General features: G+C 35.3%; 3 protein-coding genes and 1 pseudogene across 22 annotated transcripts; 2 read left to right on the top strand and 2 right to left on the bottom strand.

The window, feature by feature from the left end:
- Nucleotides 1-3938: 3938 nt before the first annotated feature.
- Nucleotides 3939-4265, bottom strand: LOC141045461 (aldehyde dehydrogenase family 2 member B4, mitochondrial pseudogene; annotated as a pseudogene).
- Nucleotides 4266-5072: 807 nt separating this feature from the next.
- LOC112282268 (transcription factor SCREAM2) lies at nucleotides 5073-9713 on the top strand. 5 transcript variants are annotated; one of them, XM_090250633.1, is made up of 5 exons: nucleotides 5073-5438; nucleotides 5592-7441; nucleotides 7832-8221; nucleotides 8474-8677; nucleotides 9085-9713. In XM_090250633.1, the coding sequence occupies exons 3-5, from the start codon at nucleotides 7937-7939 to the stop codon at nucleotides 9385-9387; spliced, it is 792 nt and encodes a 263-aa protein (XP_090106759.1). In that variant the 5' UTR covers nucleotides 5073-5438; nucleotides 5592-7441; nucleotides 7832-7936; the 3' UTR covers nucleotides 9388-9713. The 5 variants fall into 5 exon arrangements, with proteins under 5 accessions (XP_090106759.1, XP_090106762.1, XP_090106760.1 ...); XM_090250636.1 differs by having other exon boundaries at nucleotides 5073-5813; nucleotides 6444-7441; XM_090250634.1 differs by having other exon boundaries at nucleotides 5073-5813; nucleotides 5911-7441.
- A 1862-nt stretch (nucleotides 9714-11575) lies between these two features.
- Nucleotides 11576-13185, top strand: LOC112282419 (uncharacterized). The gene is made up of 4 exons (XM_024519982.3): nucleotides 11576-11930; nucleotides 12076-12220; nucleotides 12362-12638; nucleotides 12868-13185. Exons 1-3 carry the CDS (start codon nucleotides 11830-11832, stop codon nucleotides 12434-12436), a joined length of 321 nt encoding a protein of 106 aa, XP_024375750.1. The 5' UTR covers nucleotides 11576-11829; the 3' UTR covers nucleotides 12437-12638; nucleotides 12868-13185.
- Nucleotides 13186-13450: 265 nt separating this feature from the next.
- LOC112282418 (membrane-anchored ubiquitin-fold protein 3) lies at nucleotides 13451-16908 on the bottom strand. 16 transcript variants are annotated; one of them, XR_016503091.1, is made up of 7 exons: nucleotides 16744-16883; nucleotides 16306-16635; nucleotides 15448-15486; nucleotides 14962-15223; nucleotides 14683-14853; nucleotides 13763-14454; nucleotides 13451-13650 (listed from the first exon to the last, which is right to left on the bottom strand). XR_016503091.1 is itself a non-coding variant. In XM_090250627.1 (6 exons), the coding sequence occupies exons 4-6, from the start codon at nucleotides 15098-15100 to the stop codon at nucleotides 14338-14340; spliced, it is 516 nt and encodes a 171-aa protein (XP_090106753.1). In that variant the 5' UTR covers nucleotides 15101-15223; nucleotides 15448-15486; nucleotides 16306-16635; nucleotides 16789-16908; the 3' UTR covers nucleotides 13451-14337. The 16 variants fall into 16 exon arrangements, 11 of the variants coding, with proteins under 11 accessions (XP_090106753.1, XP_090106757.1, XP_073390267.1 ...); XR_016503089.1 differs by having other exon boundaries at nucleotides 16306-16872; XM_090250627.1 differs by having other exon boundaries at nucleotides 13451-14454; nucleotides 14594-14853; nucleotides 16789-16908.
- Nucleotides 16909-20062: the final 3154 nt, after the last annotated feature.

Here is a 20062-nt window from a genome sequence, read left to right as displayed (position 1 = left end):
CCACAGCACCTGGTAGCATAGATTGAATTGGACGAAATTAGATTCTTGTGGATGGGTTCAAAGAAGCTGATTCTTACAGTTAAAGGGTACATATTTTAGTGTGTATATATATATATATATATATATTTATAGTTGTATCTTTTGAGTAGGTGTGATCTGACAGTGATAACATCTTGTAAAATGGAGTGTATACTTTGTGGCAGCAGTTTTGTGGCTCTGATGATCAACCAAAGTGGTGACGATTTGAATTTGAAGCAATTTTGTTTTGTTTTGTTTTTTTTTGTTTTTATTGTTTTTGTTTTTTTTTTTTTTTTGGTGTCATTATATTTTGTCTTAGAGGATCACCAAAACAAACAATTGAATATGTACTGCTGTAAAGCTTCAACTCGTAAGTCCCTTGTCTACTGTGAAGATTCACTTGATTCTAGTTTATCAAATGTTAGAAAAAAAGGGTGATAGAATCTTTTTAATGCTCTTTGATCCATGTGTTGTTGGTCATTCCAAAGGGTTTTTCTACTTATAATTCATTGCACCAAATTTGAATTGCCCATCCCAAGCATGATTTATGTAGTCTTTTTTTCTAAAAATATCATGTAATTAAAAATTAAACTTATAAGAAAATTTGACGTCACAAACATTTGATTAATCTTTCATGTATTATTATATTTTTCTTATATATAATAAAATATAATCTTGTTAATTTTCTTAAAATGGATATTTGGCTCATTGTATATTTTTCACACTATAAGATTTATATGAAAAATTCACTTGAACCATCTCATGTAAAGAACCCATTTTACTATCTTTTATTGCAAGAATATATTCTTAATGATATAATCTAATTTCACAACTTGATCAATAGAAGGCTATTTGTGAAATTTATTCAACTTATGTTATTTCAAATAATCTTTTCTAAAAAATACATATTTAGAATAAGACACATAATACTTATGTTATTTCACAATATATAAAATAATACAAAAATCTATAAATAACAATATTATTATTCAACTTTGAAAATTACAACTATATCCAATTAAAGAAGAATAGATTGTTTACAAAAGGAGACAATATTTTTGTACGGTTTTCAATTTATAAATTATTTTGGAATTAAAGCATCTTAAAAATATACATTTCCTCAATGATTTTTTTTCGATTCTAGTGTTAAAATATTTTAAATAAATTTTACATCATATTTAACGAGCCAAGTATGTCATATGATTTGTTGAATTTTGCAAATCATGTATGGATCCTTAAAATATATAATTTTAATAATGTTTCAATTATAAGAACAATTTGAAAATCATGCAATGTAGATTTTAAAGATACATGTCATGATACTTATAATTTTTCTTATTATAAATAGTTATATCAGTTTAAATAAAAATCAATTAGAATAAAAGTTGTAATTTGTTAATTGCTTGTTGCAATACAAGTAAAATCCATTTTGTTAGGGTGGACTTATTGTTGTACATCGCCTTCTTATGTAACATCATTTTTTAACTAGTGTAGCAATATGCTTGCATAATTCTTGTATAGTAATTTAATTATTTGTTTATTAAATTTTTTATTTTAGCTTCATAATTATTCAAAATAGGATATAATTAATAAAATATATTCAATACAATAAGATGAAATCTTTATATCTTCAAATATGGTTGGAAGCCTTCCAAAAATAACAAGTATTTTCAGTGCTAATCTACCATTATAAAATTTTATATTATACCCCAACATGTATGGAGATTAAGCAACTTGCTGAAAGTCACTAGACTTTGAAATCACAGACAATTAATACAATTGACCATTTACATGTTATTTATGCAAGAACACAAGGTAAGAAATTGAAACATCATAGAAGTTGGAAGAAAAATCTTACAATGAGCAAATAACTACATTTGCAAAGTTACATTTTAAATATTTTTCTAACTTGGATTCAGTAAAAACTTAGTTATATTAGTATATCCAACAATCAGTCACCTTATAATTGATTTAAGTTCATACAAAATTAATGAGACAATATGAAGGATATAAAATAAAATTTCAACTACATATAGATTGAAAATGTTTATCTGTCTAATTTTTTTACTGAACCAGAAAACATGAAATATATACATATTGTGTATCATATTATGCACAAAATGAGAACAGTCTACTATTGCACTGTCAGAGTTGGGTTTGGATTAGTGTTGCTCCAAATGAAGGTTGGAGATAAACAATAGAGAAGTAAACCTGTTAGGCTTCAGAATAACTATATTTTGTGTCATCCATCCAAAGAATTATTTTACACAGGTTTTGTCTTTGCTGTATCATTGAATACAATACACAACAAATTCAGTAAGTTTTTTTTTATTGAAATTGAGTTGTACTTCAAGTAGAGGGGCAAACACATTTGGATCTTGTGGCCAAATAAAAATGACACAACCCTCAACAAGATCTCATGGGAAAATACAAGCCATTAGCATTGAACAAAACACCAAACCAATATGAGAAAGAAGGACTACTCATGGAAGCATTTGGAGGAATGACCCAAAAAGGTGAATTTGAGAGAAAAAAGGCAGCCTCCATTCAAATTAGGGTTTCATCATCTTCCACTACTCCCACCCCATCATTCTACTATTCATGGTTTACTTCATGAGCAAAGATGGATGTGCACACACACAATCCTTTCTTGTGCAGCTTTTCTATGCACTGTGGGGAAATGAGGCAGCAGCAGGACATACCTACAGTGTGCTCTTTCTTTCTTGCTGTTGCTTTTCGTGGGGATATGTACGTGTTTCCCCAGTCACATACAGCACTGTTCTGCTCCTGTCTGTCTACTCTACTCTGGGGTTTGTCTGAGAGCTGCAGCAGCAGGCAAGAGCAACAGTAGTATGTGCCTGGAATTGTGAAGAAGATGATAAAAGACAACACCAAGCTCTCCCACTTGCACTCTGTGATGCTCCCCCTCCTGCCTCCTACCTCCATGTGGTAGAGTGTGTATTGTGCTGAATATAATATGTATATATATATATATATATATACACATACACAGAGAGAGAGAGAGAGAGAGAGAGAGAGAAAGAGAAATGGATGGTGTGTTGCTTTTTTTCACTTCTCCTCTAGAATTAGCTATTGTCTTCCTTTGCTTGTGTTTTTGGTTCACTTGGAATGAATGAAGTAGCAACAGAGAATAGAGCAAGAATAGTGCAAAGTCAATCTCAAATTGGATAGATCAGATTGTTTGTATATATGTATATACATATTCACATGGAGTATTGAAATCTCATTTTATCCATGCATTTACTCCATTTTATTGGCTTGCATGATGTGGCATGTTGCCATGTTAGCATTAAAATAAAAATAAAATCGAATATATATATATATATAAACAAATAGATATAACTTCATTATTTGATATCATTTACCTAATATTCCTTGCATAATGTATAAAATTTCCATTCTTTGAAACTATTAATTAAGCAAGGTACTATTGTGTGTATATATAAGGTATTGCTAATGTCACCATAGTTTTTGTTAGTGCCACCACATCCAATCACCAACTCAATGTATATATTTAGTATTTATTTAGAATATATATATATATATATATATATCAAAGTAAAAATATCATATATATTTCTTGAATATGCTAAAATAACAAATATATCCCTGATATTTTTGATAATAGCAAATGTACCCCTTTTGGTGATACTATCATACCTTCCTTCACATTGGTGAAGATAGGTGGCTTGATGTAGTAGTCCTTGCTCTCCAAATGACCTCCACTTGCAAACCAACATCCTAGTTTGTGTTAGAAAATAAAGAGATTTGAATTGTTACTAATGACTAAATTATAATTTAAAAATTAACAATGGAATACTGATGTGCTCATTGTCACCTATGAGAAGGTTGACACCTTCTTCTATGTCCCTCTTGATATAATCAAGCACCTTGTGGAATTAGCCCTTCTCCACTTGAGGACCTTGTTCCATGCCATTTCTAAACAAATCACCAATAAAGCACTTCAATGTGCAAGCCTTCGATTTCTCTATAAACTTGTTGCAGATATTTTCATGGACAAAGATGCAAGAGGCAGCACAACAACATTGGCCATGGTTAAAGAACATCTGGAAATAGGCAAGCTCAACCACTTTGTCCATATTTGCGTCTTCATAGATGATAATGGGGGATTTTTCTCTAAGCTCTAGGATCACAAGTTTCAAATTGTTGTACACTACAACAGCTATGACAAGCTTCTCAACCTCTATCAACCTTGTAAAGGCCATTTTGTGGGTACATTGGTCATGTACAATATAAAATCGGAGATTTGTGAAAAATACATTGTAGAGCTAGTTTTGACTAACACTAGATTGTGAATTAGTCTTTGGGCAATAATTTGTGATTTTTTTCCATTCTATCTAATAAGATGGTTGTAAAAATAAAGCTTTGGCTAAAAATATTATTTATATTATACTTATATTAAAAAAATGGATATTTTTGCACATAATACAATCTAAAAAAATCAAATATATACCTCAAGTATCCTAAAATATCAAGAATGCCCTTGGATTTTTGATAATAGAAAATGATTCCCTATATATGATAGGATATTACCACAAGAGGTATATTTTCTATTATCAAAAATATATAGATATTCTTAATATTTCAACATACTTGAGGGATATGTATGATATTTTTTCTATATTAAACTATGAAGAAATAGTTGTGATAACAATAGCAAACAAAAAAATTGACTAAAATTTGATTGTATTTTTCATGAGATTGTAGTAGGAGTAGCAAAACTATGGTGGCATTAATAATATTTTTTGCATATATATATATATATATATATATATACATATAATTTAAATTATTTAAATATTAGATATAGAATAAATTAATTTTTTGAAGAATTTTTTAGCTCAATGAGTTTCAAAACATATGCGCCAGACATAGATCATAAGATTTCGTTAAACAATTGATAACGCAGATATGTCTACTGCTATCGAGGGTTTCACCAAAACCATTGTATGCAGGATAATGAAAAAAAAGTGTAAAATTATTGTAAAGTCGTTTCTTAATTTGTGATGTCGTTTACGGGTGAAAATTACAGTAGTGAAGAAGCAACTTCTGGTATTTAACATTTATAATTATTTTCCATTTCGGTGGTGTGTGTGTCCTTCTTCGAGGCTTTTTGCAATGGAATGTAGCCTTGAAGCAAACCTGAGGGTTGAGGATGAATTCCTGTCAAGGATACTTGGAACCTGTTTCGGCATAATAGAAGCGAGCTATGTATGAGATGGTTTAGCATTTACAAAGTATATTGATTCCAGCCTACAGCACGAATTTGCAAGCATTTTTTTGAGCGGATAGAATCCTTGTCATGTAAAGTAGAACATGGAAAACAATATTACTCTGGTTGGCTCGAAGCAAGGAAGGTCAAACAGATTCAACCCTCGGTAAGCAGCAGTTTAAGTGAGTAGTTGCAGCAAATCAAAACCATGTCGTTACTTTAAGATCTTATTTCACGTTACTCTCAACAAGTCGATTAACGATCTTCCTGAAAAGTCTCTCGGAATCTGGGATCGTGCCTAAATAGATGCCCGGTGCAGTGGCGTTGTCACTTTCTGGCGTCGTCAAATGTCGCAGACATATGAGAAATGTGGACAGTGCTCTACATGACCGGGTGCAACAGGGCCACCACAACACGAAGGAGCTCGGATTTCATGCGGTAGTGTTGTAGGAAGACTACAGTGGTTTCAGAGGAATTAGTTTTTAATCTTGCCCCGAGATCTGCCTCAGCATTAACACGAATGACATGCACCAAGCATCAGGTGCTGCACCGCATTCCCACCGTATTGTGCAACTAGTCATGTGAGCTGGAGTACGTAACGAGCAGGAAAAGAACCTGCTAATTTTATTTTTTTGCAGGAGTCCAGTTAAGTGCGAAGTGCGAAGTCGAGCACGCTTTGCACGAACTCCGTTGGTCGCACGGAACCACCTCTAAATCTCTACGCACACTCTAAACGCATAGTCACACTTCCATCGCTTAATTCGACGTTATTTTTTGGCGTAATTGTTTAATATTAATAAGTGTTCACCCATCCGAGCATTGCCCGAGCTAGCCGTCCTTGTTTTCTTTGATGTGTTTTTTGGCTATGCTAACTTTCCCGCACGCAAGAGCGCCATGTCTTTAGCGTGATCCAGCGATGGATTTTTCCAATTGCTTCAAATTTTGAAGAATTTGAGGTCCGATTGAGTTTGATGAATTTCTGCAGTGACCACTCTGAGGCCTGCATTAACCTAGTTCGATGCACTGTCGACTCGCGCGGCTTCCCTTGCTTGTAGCATCTTCTCGGTGCATGTACTTTCAGCAGGGACAGTGGTGGTATTAGCATATTAAAAAGTAATTCGGTGCAACGAGTACGTTCTGTCTTTCTTAGTGGCGCACCGGTTTGGATCAGACCTTCATTGATGGAGTGTTCCGTATACAACAATTCTTGGTTTCGTGGAGGGGCTGAATAATACTGCTGCGAAGTTGTGGACAGCGATGGCCGCACGCCAGTGATTGGTCAGGCGGCGACCAGTCAAGCGGTCAGTGATTCCGTCATGGTTGTCAGATGAGATTGGCTTTGGTGTCAGTGGTATTTCATGCATCTAGAAATGGTGTCATATTAAAAGAGGTCGCTGGACTGAAAATAAACGATTTGAAATTTACCACAGCGCCTGACGTAATGTTGTCGAAGTTGTGTCAACATAACCAGACAGTGGATGAGTTTATAACAGACGCAACGCGCACAGACATTCTTTACTGTTCATAGACAAAACAAATTAATAATAGAGGATTAAATACATCATTGATAAAAATTAATTTTGGTGAACATCCATTGCAAGGGTCTTGGAATGTGGTTGTGGATGCCGAACTCTACATTCCCCCCATTTTGAAGGACTGACGATAGTCTTGTATCCGTCAGGTCTCTTCGCATCTTTTTCGGTATAGGTAGGTTCATGCATGCAACAGATCAGAAGACCATACTCGTTGAGATGAACTTATTTCTCAGATAATTGAAAAGTCTTGAATATTACGCAGCAAACAGTGAAGGATCCTCGTCTTGCTGAGTACATAATGAGCTGCGAAGAGTTGCATCTGCAAACATAGTCGAGCAGTCAAGTGGATTTTTTCACCGAGGGCTTTGGTGATACAGTTCTGTAATCACTCAGAGATGTGTATCTAGTTCGTGGTTTTACTTCATTTCTTTCCAAACTTTTGATATCCTTGAGATTTGCAGTATTGAGGAAACTCAGACGAGCAAAGAGTCGCCACTGTCTGTTAATAACTTTTTTGTCGACCTCGACTGGAAGCTGATTGCTAGACTGCTGGTCTGCTTGGATTTCATCTGCAAGTACTGAAGGGAGCTCTTGGGGAGACATGACTTTGTCTTGACACCAATTCAATCTAAAGGTAGAGACGCAGTTCACGTTTAAGCCTAACGAATACAGGTGAATGAATAAGTTGTAGAATTTGCCCGAGTTTAAAGCCATCCCCTAACCAATGAAGTACCTCACTACCTATTCTCCTGTGCGTTGTATCGGCCAAAATCTGCAGTGCGGAGTCTGTAGGAGATGCATGAAATAAGGGTACACAGAAATTTCTACATCTTCATGACCTATATATTTTGTTTAATTACAACTGTGTTTCAATTTGTATCCGAGTGATAATCAAGGATATTAAAGCTTTGGAGGAGGATTGTGTTGAGTACTGGCCGGCGAAAATAGCTCCACGTACCTAAATGAACGTAGTAGCAAACTCCAGCTGATGATTTGTCGCATTGGTTTTATCCTCCAACCTCAGGCCAGATAAACCTAACACGCGGGGAAGCACCACTTTACGACCATACCCGAACTGTTTTAAGTAGCGAAGTGCATTGAGTGCTGCTCATTCTCGACGCTGTACTCGATGGCTTTTGGAATTGGAAGTCCTTACAACATAGGGGGAGATTTTGAAGCATACACACAAGGCATTGTAAACGATGAGTATGCATCTGATGTGTCATCCGATTCGGAGGACGAGGAGGTTTTCAAAACATTGGAATCAAATGTTCCAAGATCAGGGAAGCGAACGTACGGCGTCCCAGCTGAGAAAATTTTCCCTGAACACCGACGCAAGAATGCCAAGCTGGATCAACAACTTGCTATCTTGAGATCGATGTTACCAAGCGGTCGAGAGGTAAAAACGTTTGAGGTGAGAAACACGATTGAACTTATTATCAGAAATCCATTTTAGGAAATTTGAACTTGTTCACATCCTTCAGTTTCGAATGCCTCGCAATGTCTAGAAAGTTTTGAATCAGAATGAGTTGCGAATATCGCGCATCGGTGATGTAGATATCAGCTGCTTAATCTGCATTTTTACAGCATTGTGACATAAACCCTGTGTGGTTATGCCTTTAAATGTGTGGAGCTCCTTTCTGAGTTCGAGTCTGATCTTTCTCAGGATGAGAGGGTTTCTATTGTGATGAACGCATACAAGCACGTACTCAAACTTCAAAAATGTGTGGGCGATCTCAACGCCGACCTGGCATCGTTGCAAAATGCTTCTGCAAGCCCTGTCGATGGAGGATTGCATCCTAAAGATCCAGCTGGAACACAAACAATAAACATGAGCTCCATGAATGATGTTTCATACGAGCATCCAGAGGTATATTTTCACCTGAAAACTTGAGACAATGAAGAGCATCAGCTACGTACATTAATTGACTAGTAGGACCTTATAAGTTAATTCGCAGAGGGCTTGTCATATCGTAGTCATGGTTAGTGTCTTGAACCGATTTTGTACAAATGAAGAATTTTTAAGTTCAATTGTTTCAGTGTAAAAAGCATATATAGGGAAATTTTTATTGCTTGGCTAACACAGTCCAGTCAGTGAACAATAGCCATGAATTTGAGATGAAAGTTAATCTCCAGGATTCAATGAGCTTGATAGGATTAGGGTAACTAGCACGGTAGGAATATGACTTGCCGGTGATCTCACGAGGTCAAAGTGAAGACTATCAATTGCCCGCTTCAGCAAGAGCTCACCAAATCATAAATTGAGTTTTCGAACAGGTGGAGGTGAAGCGTGTTGATGGGAAAATGGAACTGCACATCACTTGTCTAAATCGGGCGGGCCTCTTGTTAGACATTCTCACCACTCTCGACTCCAAGAGCATCAGTGTACCGCAGGGCAGTATTATATGTTGCGAGAACATTTTGTTTCTAGCATTCAGGTTGGAGGTAAGCAACACAGTAGATTCTGTGGTGCTTCACGCTGGCTCAGAGCGCTTGCCTGAGGAAGCTGATGACGATGATTTGAAGCATTGTATAGTCCGATCCATCCGCCAGGGCCCTTCTGACTATAATTCGAAGTGACTTCCTTTTTGGGAATTGCGTCATTGCAACGCGATCTTGCCAACTTCAAAGTCAGGAGATAATTGTTGGTAGGGTGAATTGAACCTGAATTGTGGGTCCGTAGTTTCGCTAAACCCTAAACTTGGGCCCCTTACGCTGCGACGTTTTGACGCCGATAGAAGTGTAATGAGCAAAAAAACAAATGTTAGATACTGTTTGGGCTATATTTTGGAATGCTCCACAAGATAGATTTGCACTTTACCTACTAGACCCGCGTACAAAATTGAACTGAAAAAAAATTCATGTCAAATAAATTATAAAAAAGAAAAAAGAAAAAAAAAAAAAAAAAAAAAAATCTTACATATTCTCTATCAATTGATTTGAATATTCATCATTGGTTTTTGAATGTCTATAGTAATAATACACTCAAATTTTACATGATTCTCTCTTTAATTCTATATAATCAACCTAATAAAATTCATTATAATTCTTTAAAAACTTACATCTTGTATATAGCATTAGAATTTTACTATTGATTATTAGATGATATCTAAAGTTTTCTAATACAATTTACTTTTATTTTTTACAAACATTATTTATAAAAGGATATTCACAAAATCTCTATATCAATGTTTTGTACATAGTAGGTGACAACAATTTACTAATTTTGCAAAGAAGTCAAATTTAATGTAGTGATTAGTCTAACTTGACTTACATTTTTTTCTACCAACACTTGCCCAAGTCAAAATGTAGAACTAAATTCATTAAATTTTGTTTTAAACTATAAGCCATGAGATGCACACACTTAAGTGTTTTTTGTTAGACTTATTAAAAATCAATTATAATTGTATGTAGCACAAACAAACAAAACTTAACAATAAATATAGATTTAAAAAATGCAAATATTTATAAAATATTTTATTTGATTCTAGGTTGTAAAATAGATATTTTATTTGTTTAAAAATGTAAATTCTTTCTAATAAATATAATCTAAAATGTAACTTGTATCTATGAATACATATATATATATATATATATATATATATATATATATTTTGTTGATGTTAAAAAACTTGTAAATTATCAATCATTATAAAATTGTAGCTTTACATATACAAGTAATATATAAGAATAGAGATTAGGTCAAACTCTCTCTTAAAAGACAATATCAAGTTGACAATGAAAAATTGCTAGTAAAGTTTTAATACATATTGGCAAAAATAATAAGAATCTTATAGAGAAAGAACTGAAATCTAAAAATAAATGGAATCAAATAAATGTAGAGCTTAAAAGATTAAAAATAGAATCAATAAGTGAAGATTAGATTTTAAAATTTGTGAATTAGAATATCAATCAAAGCATTTTAAATTAATGATCATTATGATTAGAAATTCACATTTTATAATAAGATTGTATAGGTAGAATAATTTTTTCTTGTAAAAATGTTTATTAGTTTTGATACTTGTGTTTTAAATTTTATTTTTGTAATATTTGTGTATGTATATATATCTTTAGTTTGATTTTGTTTGTATTAAAATATAACTTGTAGGATTCTTCTTATTATTGAATTGGAAATAAGACATATAATTTAATAGAATAATTTGTGTTAATTTGAATAATTTGAAGATATGTGCATACAAAAAAGTAGTTATGTCATGATTTCTTTTTTGAAATATAAAATTAAAATTAAAAAATTGGACTCATTCCAATATCTAATCATGATATAGAATTTTGACATTGCTTTAATTTTTAATTAATCAATAGGACTTAACAAAAAAGAATATATATATAAAATTTAATCCTAAAATGAAAATATATAATATCAACTTGTATGCAAATCAAAGTAGATTTTTTAAATAAAAATTGTTCAAAAATCATAATTATAAGAAAATGTTATATAGACCCAAGATTTTACTAAATTAACCCACTCATCCTAACCATCATGAAAAATAAAAATAAAAATTGACTAAAAATTCATTTCTCCACTATTAGATCCAAAACTAATAAAAACCAACCACATTCATCATGATTAACATTTTCTTCATCATGGGTAGATTAATTTAGTGAAAACCTGGATCTATTTAACATTCCCCTAATTATATTAATACAAATATTAAATTTTTGTCAACCAAACCATAAATCCTAAAAATGGATAATTAGGGCAAAGATATAGAGTAAAACCACGTAGCTGTCTTGACCATCTTTTAGGGTTTTGCTTCGCGTCGTCACGAAATTGGAACTCTACGAACACTTCCAACTCGGTGGAGGTTGACGACATTTTCTGTCGAGAGCTTTCATTCCCTGGAAGTTCTGCGATGGTTTTGGAAGGGTTTTTCGGAATTGTGACAGTGGTAAACACAAGTATTTGTTTAGTGTTCCTTGTGGTTTGCCAGTATACAGATTCTGTCTCGTGTTAGCGACGAATGGATTATTAATTGGCGGGGTAGAGCATCGAGCGTAGCGATGGCGGTCAAGAGATGGAATCCGTTTTTGAAGTTTGGAGTTCCTCTCATTTCTCTCACCGTTTTGGGATCTGTGGCTCTAGCCCATCTGCAACAGGGCAGGTATGCTGTTTTTTTCTTTTCTTTTGTTGTCTGGTTTAGGGTTCCAGGGCTTCGAAATTTGTGAAAATGATGGTTGCGGAGGTTTTAGCAGCGAGTTGGGGCTTGAGGTTGAGTAATGTATTGTGACTTTGTGAATGGAGCCCAGGAAGGATGTTCTGACGGCTCGGGATGAGAAGGAATGGGCAGCCATGGCTGCCAGTAAGGCGCTAACTCGTGAAGGTGCGGTAGCCAGTGCTGTAGCAGAAGCTGTCGCACGGAAAAAATCTCTCGATTTAAATGAGGAGCTGAAGGTGTGCACAATGTTGAATTTACGGTGATGTTTTTAAATGCACTTGTGACGAAGCAGAGCTCGACTTGTGCTCTTGAAGCTTGAGTTTATTGGTTGGGAATGGTAATAGCTTCTGTTACTTACCCATGTTTATGTGTCTTAGGACGTTTTGAACAAAGTTAATATCGATGATTTTGAGTACGTGCGAGTGCCCAAGCTCAAAGAAGTGGCCGAGTGATGTGGAGCTCAACAGTCTGGTCTCTTCAAATTGCATTTCTGGACCTCGAGAAGAAGTAACACGCCTCCGGTTATAATTGAAATGCCTACTTGCTCTATCATGGTTGGATGCAGACGTAAGTGCGTTTGACTCATATCAATCAAGGATACGGATCTGTCGCCGGTCTCTTAACCAAGACATTTCTTCCAATATTCAGGCACAGGTGGGTTAGATTAGAAAGCTTAATCCTCGAACATGCCTATAGTCTTCGGTTAGTGTAGATCATAATCTGCGTGAGTGTCTCATACACTTTTCTATTCATCTCATCTTAGAATGATCCTTGTGATTGTTGTATATGGTTTATATTGTGCTTCACAATTGATTCACGTAGAGCAATTAAATATCTATTCTAATATGTGATTGTTCTATTCAATTTTGCAATGGGTTCGCAGGAAGACGGCGGGGTCGATGATATCCAGTAGTCGATTGCTTTCTTAACAGAGAGAGCGCACTTACTTTGCGTCTAGAAACACCAACTTAGGAACAGACTGTTTCAATGTGCACATAACGTGTATGTAGGATTTGAAAAGTTGCGGGCTTGTTTACCTTTTTACTTAGTACATCGTGGGGTCAAATTGTTCATTCTGGTGCCGTCTGAAGTAGAACTTTACTTCGGGAAAAGACGTTTATGTAACGTCTACGTATTCTTCAGAATGTAATTCATATTTTCGGCACTGTTTTTCAATGAATTCTGGATATAATTGTAAGGACCCATTGATCTATCGCACCAAGAGACTAAAGCTGTACATGTCATGAAAGATCATATGTAGCATCAACATACTTTGAACCCAGAGCAGGATCATTACAAGTAGATTACACGTTTGTTCATCTTTCTTACGTTGACAAATTGGTACTAGTATCTGCGCCAATGTGTGAAATGCCAAATGACAACTGTTAACAAATTTCATAACAAATGTGCAGACACAATTTTCTTTTTCATTTACAAACTGTGTAAAAAGCAGATATGGAAGTAAATGTTCTGAAAAGGACAAGAATCAAATCATCAATATTTCTTAACTGAAACTCCAAAATAAATATCACACAAAAAGGCACACAAGTAAAGACAGCAATACAACTTGTGGCACCATTACTAACCTAACTGATCTCCATAGGTACTAGATTTCTATCATTAAACACAGCTCTGTGGGGATGATCCTCAAAGCATTGTCAAGTATCTGCCAGGTGAATGTCGAACGTAAGATGGGCTTATCATCACATCTGTGTAGGACTCCTTGCCATGCACGAACCTGACGTAAAAGTAGACGCGAAGTTGGATATGGTACCTACCTTTGTTCAAACCGTCTGTAATTGTAGATAAGCGGGAGCAGAAGTGGCATTTTGGATACAGAGACGGAGTAGATAGGTCCGCAGTGGTAGCATTGTGCAAGACGTCTCAGCCAAGCACAAACAGGCTAAAAGTCTGGGGAGGATCAAAAACTGGGAGACCATGCATAACCAAATGTGCACCATATTGTTGAATACAGGTGCACATTTCCTCTACATGGCGCTTCAGTGTGCACTATCGAACTGGTTAGATGATATTCCAGGACAGAGGCGCACCACAATCCTCGCCTGTCCTACCTCTTTGGCCCTTACCATATGGCTTCAGTTCCACTCCCAAGGAACGTTCACAAAAAATATTGAAATCGAAAGAATTCTCACAGCTAGTTACTGCTGCATTCGCACTGACCTATGTATCACCCGTACAAGAGAAACGTCTGCAGGATCTTAGTGATGCTTGGTGAAGGACAGAAACACCCCCAGCACCAGAGTGACTTTGTGCTCAGCCAACAAGTCTTAGATTTGAACTTGGGGGCAGCAAATAGCAGTGCCTCATCACCCAGGTTCTTTCGAATTTCTACCTACAACCTCAAGCTTTCGTTCAAATTTTTCTTCCAACACATGCGGTGAGCTTTCAGGAAGCTAAAGTATAGTGCAGCAGCAATTTTCGCTATTCGGGGTTTCGGACTGCTGTTTTTCTATATCAACGCAGATCACAACACAGCAGAAATATAATTAACTTAACGGAATATCTGGCAGATGCAGACACAAAAGTGCACATACCAAAAAAAAAATTAACAGCTAGTGTAATTCAGCCAAAATGAGAGTGGTGCTTACAAGCACATAAACTGCCGAAAATGTCAGACAAATGCAGAAATCAGAAGCGCAATCTTCACAGCCAGAGGGGATGGATGGAGGTTTGGTACCACTAGCTTTATCGTTCGAGGGTGGTCGTACAACAACATGCATGGTAATCACACATCCCGGAATCTCCCCCAATAGTACTCTGGAATCAGCGAGAGTTTTGGTATTCTCCAAAATTTTACCAGCATTTATCAATTTAAGGTCGTTAATCGACTTCGGGCCATTTTGTTTCTCTGCACCAACGCAAAACTCCACCGCTCAAATTTCCTCGCCATAAAATGAGTATGCCCCAAATTACATGGCCACTCCAGCAACAATCAGAAGAACTGAATCCCACACACCTTTTGGCCACTGATTGAGGATACTCTCCTTCATGTTGGCCACAGTAGTCGTTGGAGCATATCTGTTAGGACCTATGTCTGTTCCGTCATGCAAACGGAACTTGAGCTCCACCAGCTCCTCCAAAGACATCACAGACATACCTTCCACACCACCAACTTTTACCAGTCACCTTTTCGAAGTCACTGAGGAGTCACGTCCCAATACTGCTGTAAAATTAGGAACGCTTCACCGCTGCCTCCACCCGATAAAGAACCAATCGTCCTGGATTTCATCCACTTGCATCAGATTAGAGAAGTCCAACTATCAGCGACAGGACGCTTAGATTCACAATATGAATTACCTCAAATCATTCGTGTTCTCCAATCATGAGACAAAAACAGGGCAATATAATCGTTTCACAAAAAAAACTGGACCCACCAACTCAAATATTCCTGTTTACTTACATGTGCGTAATGAGAAGGAGAAAATCAGCAGTGGAGACAAACCTTTTTAGCCGGGATATATACTGAGTCTGATTGATTTTACTGCGACAGACTCGAAAAACGATGAGAAAATAACAAACCTAAGCATCAGAAGAGTCCCATCGTGGCAAGGAAAACAAGAGAGAGCTCTACAGCAAATTTAAAATTTAAAAGATAAATCCACTTTCAATGCAAATCACAACCCACTGGAGTAGTCTCAACTCGATTCCAAACTATGCTAGAGGTAGAGTCGACAAGGCTAATCCAACCATCACGATCGATTACTCACTCACCGCTACGTCCACCCCTGGAACGACCCGTCCCACAACAGCACAAGAGAAAAGTGGGCGGACACAATTTCAAAAAACCGAAGAGTAACTCTTCTCGAGAATCTCAAACAACAGATCAAGGCTCATAGTCAAAGCTACAGAAAATCTTAGATCATGGACAAGCGACTAACGCGATACCTAGAACACTGTAAGAGGAGTCCAACAACTCAAACTAGACAACACAAAGCTTGAACAAAAACCAAATCCCGGAGCCTAAGATCAAGAAACACACCATCATAAACTCCTGCAGCAGAAAGGATATGATGCCTCTCCAACACCAGAGAACACAAAATTATCAAACCATGCAATCCAATCCTTCGCCCGCCCGTCTCACCGCACGTCAGCAAACCAAAAATTCAAGAACCAGAAGAATCCAGAGGCTCCAAACCCGTGAATTTCCAACCTGGCCTAATGCCCACGCCAACATCCCCACCATCAACTCCATCGATGACACCCAAATCGCTCGATGCACACCATAATTGCCACAACAGGGCAACAAATCAGCCTTCTCTCTCTCTCTCTCTCTCTCTCTCTCACACACACACACACTCACCAGAGCTCTCATATAATCACACTTCCACCACAGTCACGCTCCCCTACTCTGTCCTGCGTCTCTTCCAGATTCACCAACAGCTGCTCGTCGTCCACCGCGCCATGGACTCCACCCCTTTCTCATAGATCCATCCACGGCCCCCGCACTGCATCTCTTCCACAACTCCTCCACAACCGATCACCTCGCCTACAGGCTCCACATACTGCCTGGTTGGTTGGTGGCACACAATCCACACAAAAGCCTGGTCTCAAAACGTCCAATTCGAAGATTGTGTCACCAAAGCATTCGGAGCACCGGGGTGAAGAAAACCCTACGTTCCTCGTCGTCTACCTGCAGAGAGAACGAATCTGGATGATGAGACGACAATGGCCATGGCACCAGCTGAAAGACCGAACAAAAACAGAAACCGAGGGCAAGTAGCTACAGTCTGCTGCTAACCTAGTTTAGATCAATGCCATTTTCAAACATACGAAGATGATGGACCTGCAGAATGGAACGACAACGAGAGAATGCGAACAGAATAGAAACATAAACAAAGCATGAGCGAGAGAGACGGAGAGAGGCTTAGAAAAACTCCATAGCCCTCCCCTTCCCCTTCATTCCTCATCAATATGGAAAGAATCCTGGATTCGACCAGAGGCACCCACCCCCGCGTTCCAGCGACCTCGGAGATAGGCGACGCCACGTTGGCAAGCCCCCTCGGAAAACTTGTTACTGCCCTCGTTTCCTTTTAGCCTCTTGCTTCTTATATGCATTTTATTTTATTTTACTTTACTTCTTTCCTATGCCTCCATTTTTTTTATTTTTTTTATTTTTTTCTGGGTATTTTAGCTCAACCGTTCTTCCTTTGTGATGACATTTTTTATTTTTACTTTTTTACTTTTTTTATTTTTTTCCAAAGTGTTTTATGTAAAAATTCTTGTTGGACAATTTGTTGCAATTACTTTGGCTACAAGCTCTCTAAAATCTACTTGTCGTGCAAGTTATGAGATTACTTTGTGGGTTTGTGTCATTGCATATTGGGTGTTTTCTTGTTTTGAGAGTTGTGGAGGGGATTTTATTATGGATTCACTTGGGCAAAATGACTTGTTCTTCTAACCATTGAACATTCTTGCTATTTTTTTATTGCTTATTTTTTTATTTAGACATCCTAATTATATTGTAAAAAAAATTATTTTCTTCTAAGAAATCAGGTACATTAACTTGCTCTATTGAAATTCAGCTATAGAACAACAAAAGGTCATCAACCAGGTGCAATACATGGTAGATAATGAGATTTGAATATTCTCATGTTTTTTAATATATTTTTTTCATAGTTTATTTTTCTACAGCTAATGTATACAAGAATATATGAATTAGAATCAGCAAAAATATTATTTATGTATCCAAAAAAATATATTAAATTCCTATCGGTTATGAATCTTGTGTTGGGTTCAATGGCACATGACAATCCAAGGGATAGTACGTCAGAATTAGACTCACAAACATCATTCATTAATACAATCTTGCATAGTATTGTAAATGATATAAATCTACAAATGCAAAAAGAAGAAATTTTACTTTTTAACATCATTTTTAAGTAAGTGCTGATTAAAATTGTATCATTTGATGAAGAGATGAACAAAATATTACCATTATTAATTTTTCAATTCTTTATAAGTAGCCTAATTGAATACAATACTAGATATAAAGAGTAAGAAATCTCAGTTAACTAGATTTAGTCCCTCCATCTTTGTATTGATCTTTACTATTGCTAAAATTCATATTATAAAGAACCAAAAACTTGATGTATTTGTAAATTTCATTCATGCTTTTATGATAAGAATGTATGTGGTTATGTTCAAATTCATTTTTATTTCTCTACATAGATTCAATGTATTAACTATACTTGAAATCACGCCAATCAAAAAAAAATCTTGCATATATGTTCTTAAGCAATTCAAAAGTAAGGCTTTATGGAAATGAATTAGTTCTTTAAAAAACAAGAATTTCCATGAAAGCATATTTGAGAAGGAACAAAAAGCACCACTATTGAGAAGGAATTGTTAAAAAAACCTATTTGATGCATCTGAGAAAAAACAAAGGTATAGAATAAGAAGAGAAACATATATATATATATATATATATATATATGCAAAGAGATGAAAGTAGAAACTAGTATCAATATATATATATATATATATATATATATATAAGAAAAAACTTAGTGGTTTAGTTAGACAAGAAAAGCTTATTCATCCTTGTGAGCCTTGCCAAAGGATGCTTACTTATGAAAACTTTTTAAAATCCAAGATGTATAAGACTTGTAGAAATTTCTAAAATTTTGACAAATCCTTAGTAACAAGAATGGCTTCTTAAAGCACAACATTTGCACCATTAAGCAATAAATTATATTATTGTATCTTCTAATTATTATCTATCACAAGGAATTTTAACTCGCTTCAAAAAAATTTAAGTTAATACTTATTCTAATCTTGTAATATTTGTGTATTATTATATAATTCATATTTTCTTTAATTCAATGCTAGTAATCAATGATAAAAAAACAAGTTATATGCTTGATTATATATTTTATTAACAAGAAAGTGACTCTTCCACCAATTAATGCTCCCCTCAAAGCTTTTGCATAGCCTTTTAAAAAGTATTGATTGCAAGTCAAGGTCATTTTAAGACAATATTCAAGGATATAACAATGCATTAGCATTGACATTTTTAGAGCAAAAATTAACTATTGTCTTGTCCAAGGGAATAACTACATTTAGGAAGAATTGTACCACTAAATAGGTAGACTATTCTATGTTAATGAAGAGATTTCTAAGTTAGTGCAACTCTATACTTTTAATCCAAGAATAGAGTTGGAAAATAGAGTGGCTTATTTTCAAGGTATATAACATAATATTATATTGGCACTACAAAAGATATTATTTATTTTTAATTTATATGTGCATCTCTTTGTTAGTACAAGTACGCACATATAGACCATTGCTGAAAATCTTTAAATCCAGATAATTGTACTTTGGCAACAAAATGTCCAACATTACAACACATTGACAATAGATGATGTTGGAGGGATCATAGTTGGTGATATGAATGATAGAAGCATACATGAAAGGAACATAGTCCTAAAGTTACTAAATAGAGGTGGCTTAACATGTATAAGCGCTTTACATCCATCATATTAATTGCTTTATTATATGCTTTTGTTTCCACAAGAAGAAATTGGATAGAATTTAAACATACCATTGTATAGATTTATGTAGAGTAAAAATATATTTGTGAATATTAACAAAGATAAGGTTGTTATTAGAAATAATTCAAGGCATGTAATATAAATGCAATTCTATACTTATATGTTGTAGATGCATACAAATAAAACATGAATCTTGTGGCATATCAAGCTTTTTCAGCAATATATGGTTGATTTTTATATATGTATCAAGAAAAAGCAGCTTAGGTTTGTTTGTGAAAACCAAAAGATTTTACAGTCCAATTGATATTATGGGCTTAAAGATGGTGTGTATGCTAGTGATACATATGCAATACAAGTTGGTTGGAAGTTCATTTTGCCTTTATTATTTGTAGAAGGGTCAAGTCAAATGATAAAACCATATTAAGATATAATGGCTAAAGTATGTACATTTAAAAAATAGATTTTTTTATTACTTTCATGTATAATTTAAAGGGGTCCAAAATTGAGGCAAAAATCTTAGAAGGCCATACCATCGAAGATCAATCTAATCTTATTAATTTAATCTTT

The sequence above is a fragment of the Physcomitrium patens genome, chromosome 5, assembly GCF_059467195.1.
Source record: "Physcomitrium patens ecotype Gransden chromosome 5, ASM5946719v1, whole genome shotgun sequence".
NCBI classification, from domain to species: Eukaryota; Viridiplantae; Streptophyta; class Bryopsida; order Funariales; family Funariaceae; genus Physcomitrium; species Physcomitrium patens.
This window is presented reverse-complemented; position numbering and strand designations above follow the sequence as displayed.

Coding starts and splice junctions, on each gene's coding strand:
- LOC112282419 (XM_024519982.3), top strand. CDS start 11,830: ATGGCGGTCAAGAGATGGAATCCGTTTTTGAAGTTTGGAGTTCCTCTC. Junction 11,931..12,075: donor GCCCATCTGCAACAGGGCAG/GTATGCTGTTTT, acceptor AATGGAGCCCAG/GAAGGATGTTCTGACGGCTC. Junction 12,221..12,361: donor ATTTAAATGAGGAGCTGAAG/GTGTGCACAATG, acceptor TATGTGTCTTAG/GACGTTTTGAACAAAGTTAA.
- LOC112282418 (XM_090250627.1), bottom strand. CDS start 15,100: ATGTCTGTGATGTCTTTGGAGGAGCTGGTGGAGCTCAAGTTCCGTTTG. Junction 14,854..14,961: donor CCTCAATCAGTGGCCAAAAG/GTGTGTGGGATT, acceptor GCGTTGGTGCAG/AGAAACAAAATGGCCCGAAG. Junction 14,455..14,593: donor TTTCGGCAGTTTATGTGCTT/GTAAGCACCACT, acceptor GCGTTGATATAG/AAAAACAGCAGTCCGAAACC.
- LOC112282268 (XM_090250633.1), top strand. CDS start 7,937: ATGGCTTTTGGAATTGGAAGTCCTTACAACATAGGGGGAGATTTTGAA. Junction 8,222..8,473: donor GAGAGGTAAAAACGTTTGAG/GTGAGAAACACG, acceptor GATCTTTCTCAG/GATGAGAGGGTTTCTATTGT. Junction 8,678..9,084: donor TTTCATACGAGCATCCAGAG/GTATATTTTCAC, acceptor GTTTTCGAACAG/GTGGAGGTGAAGCGTGTTGA.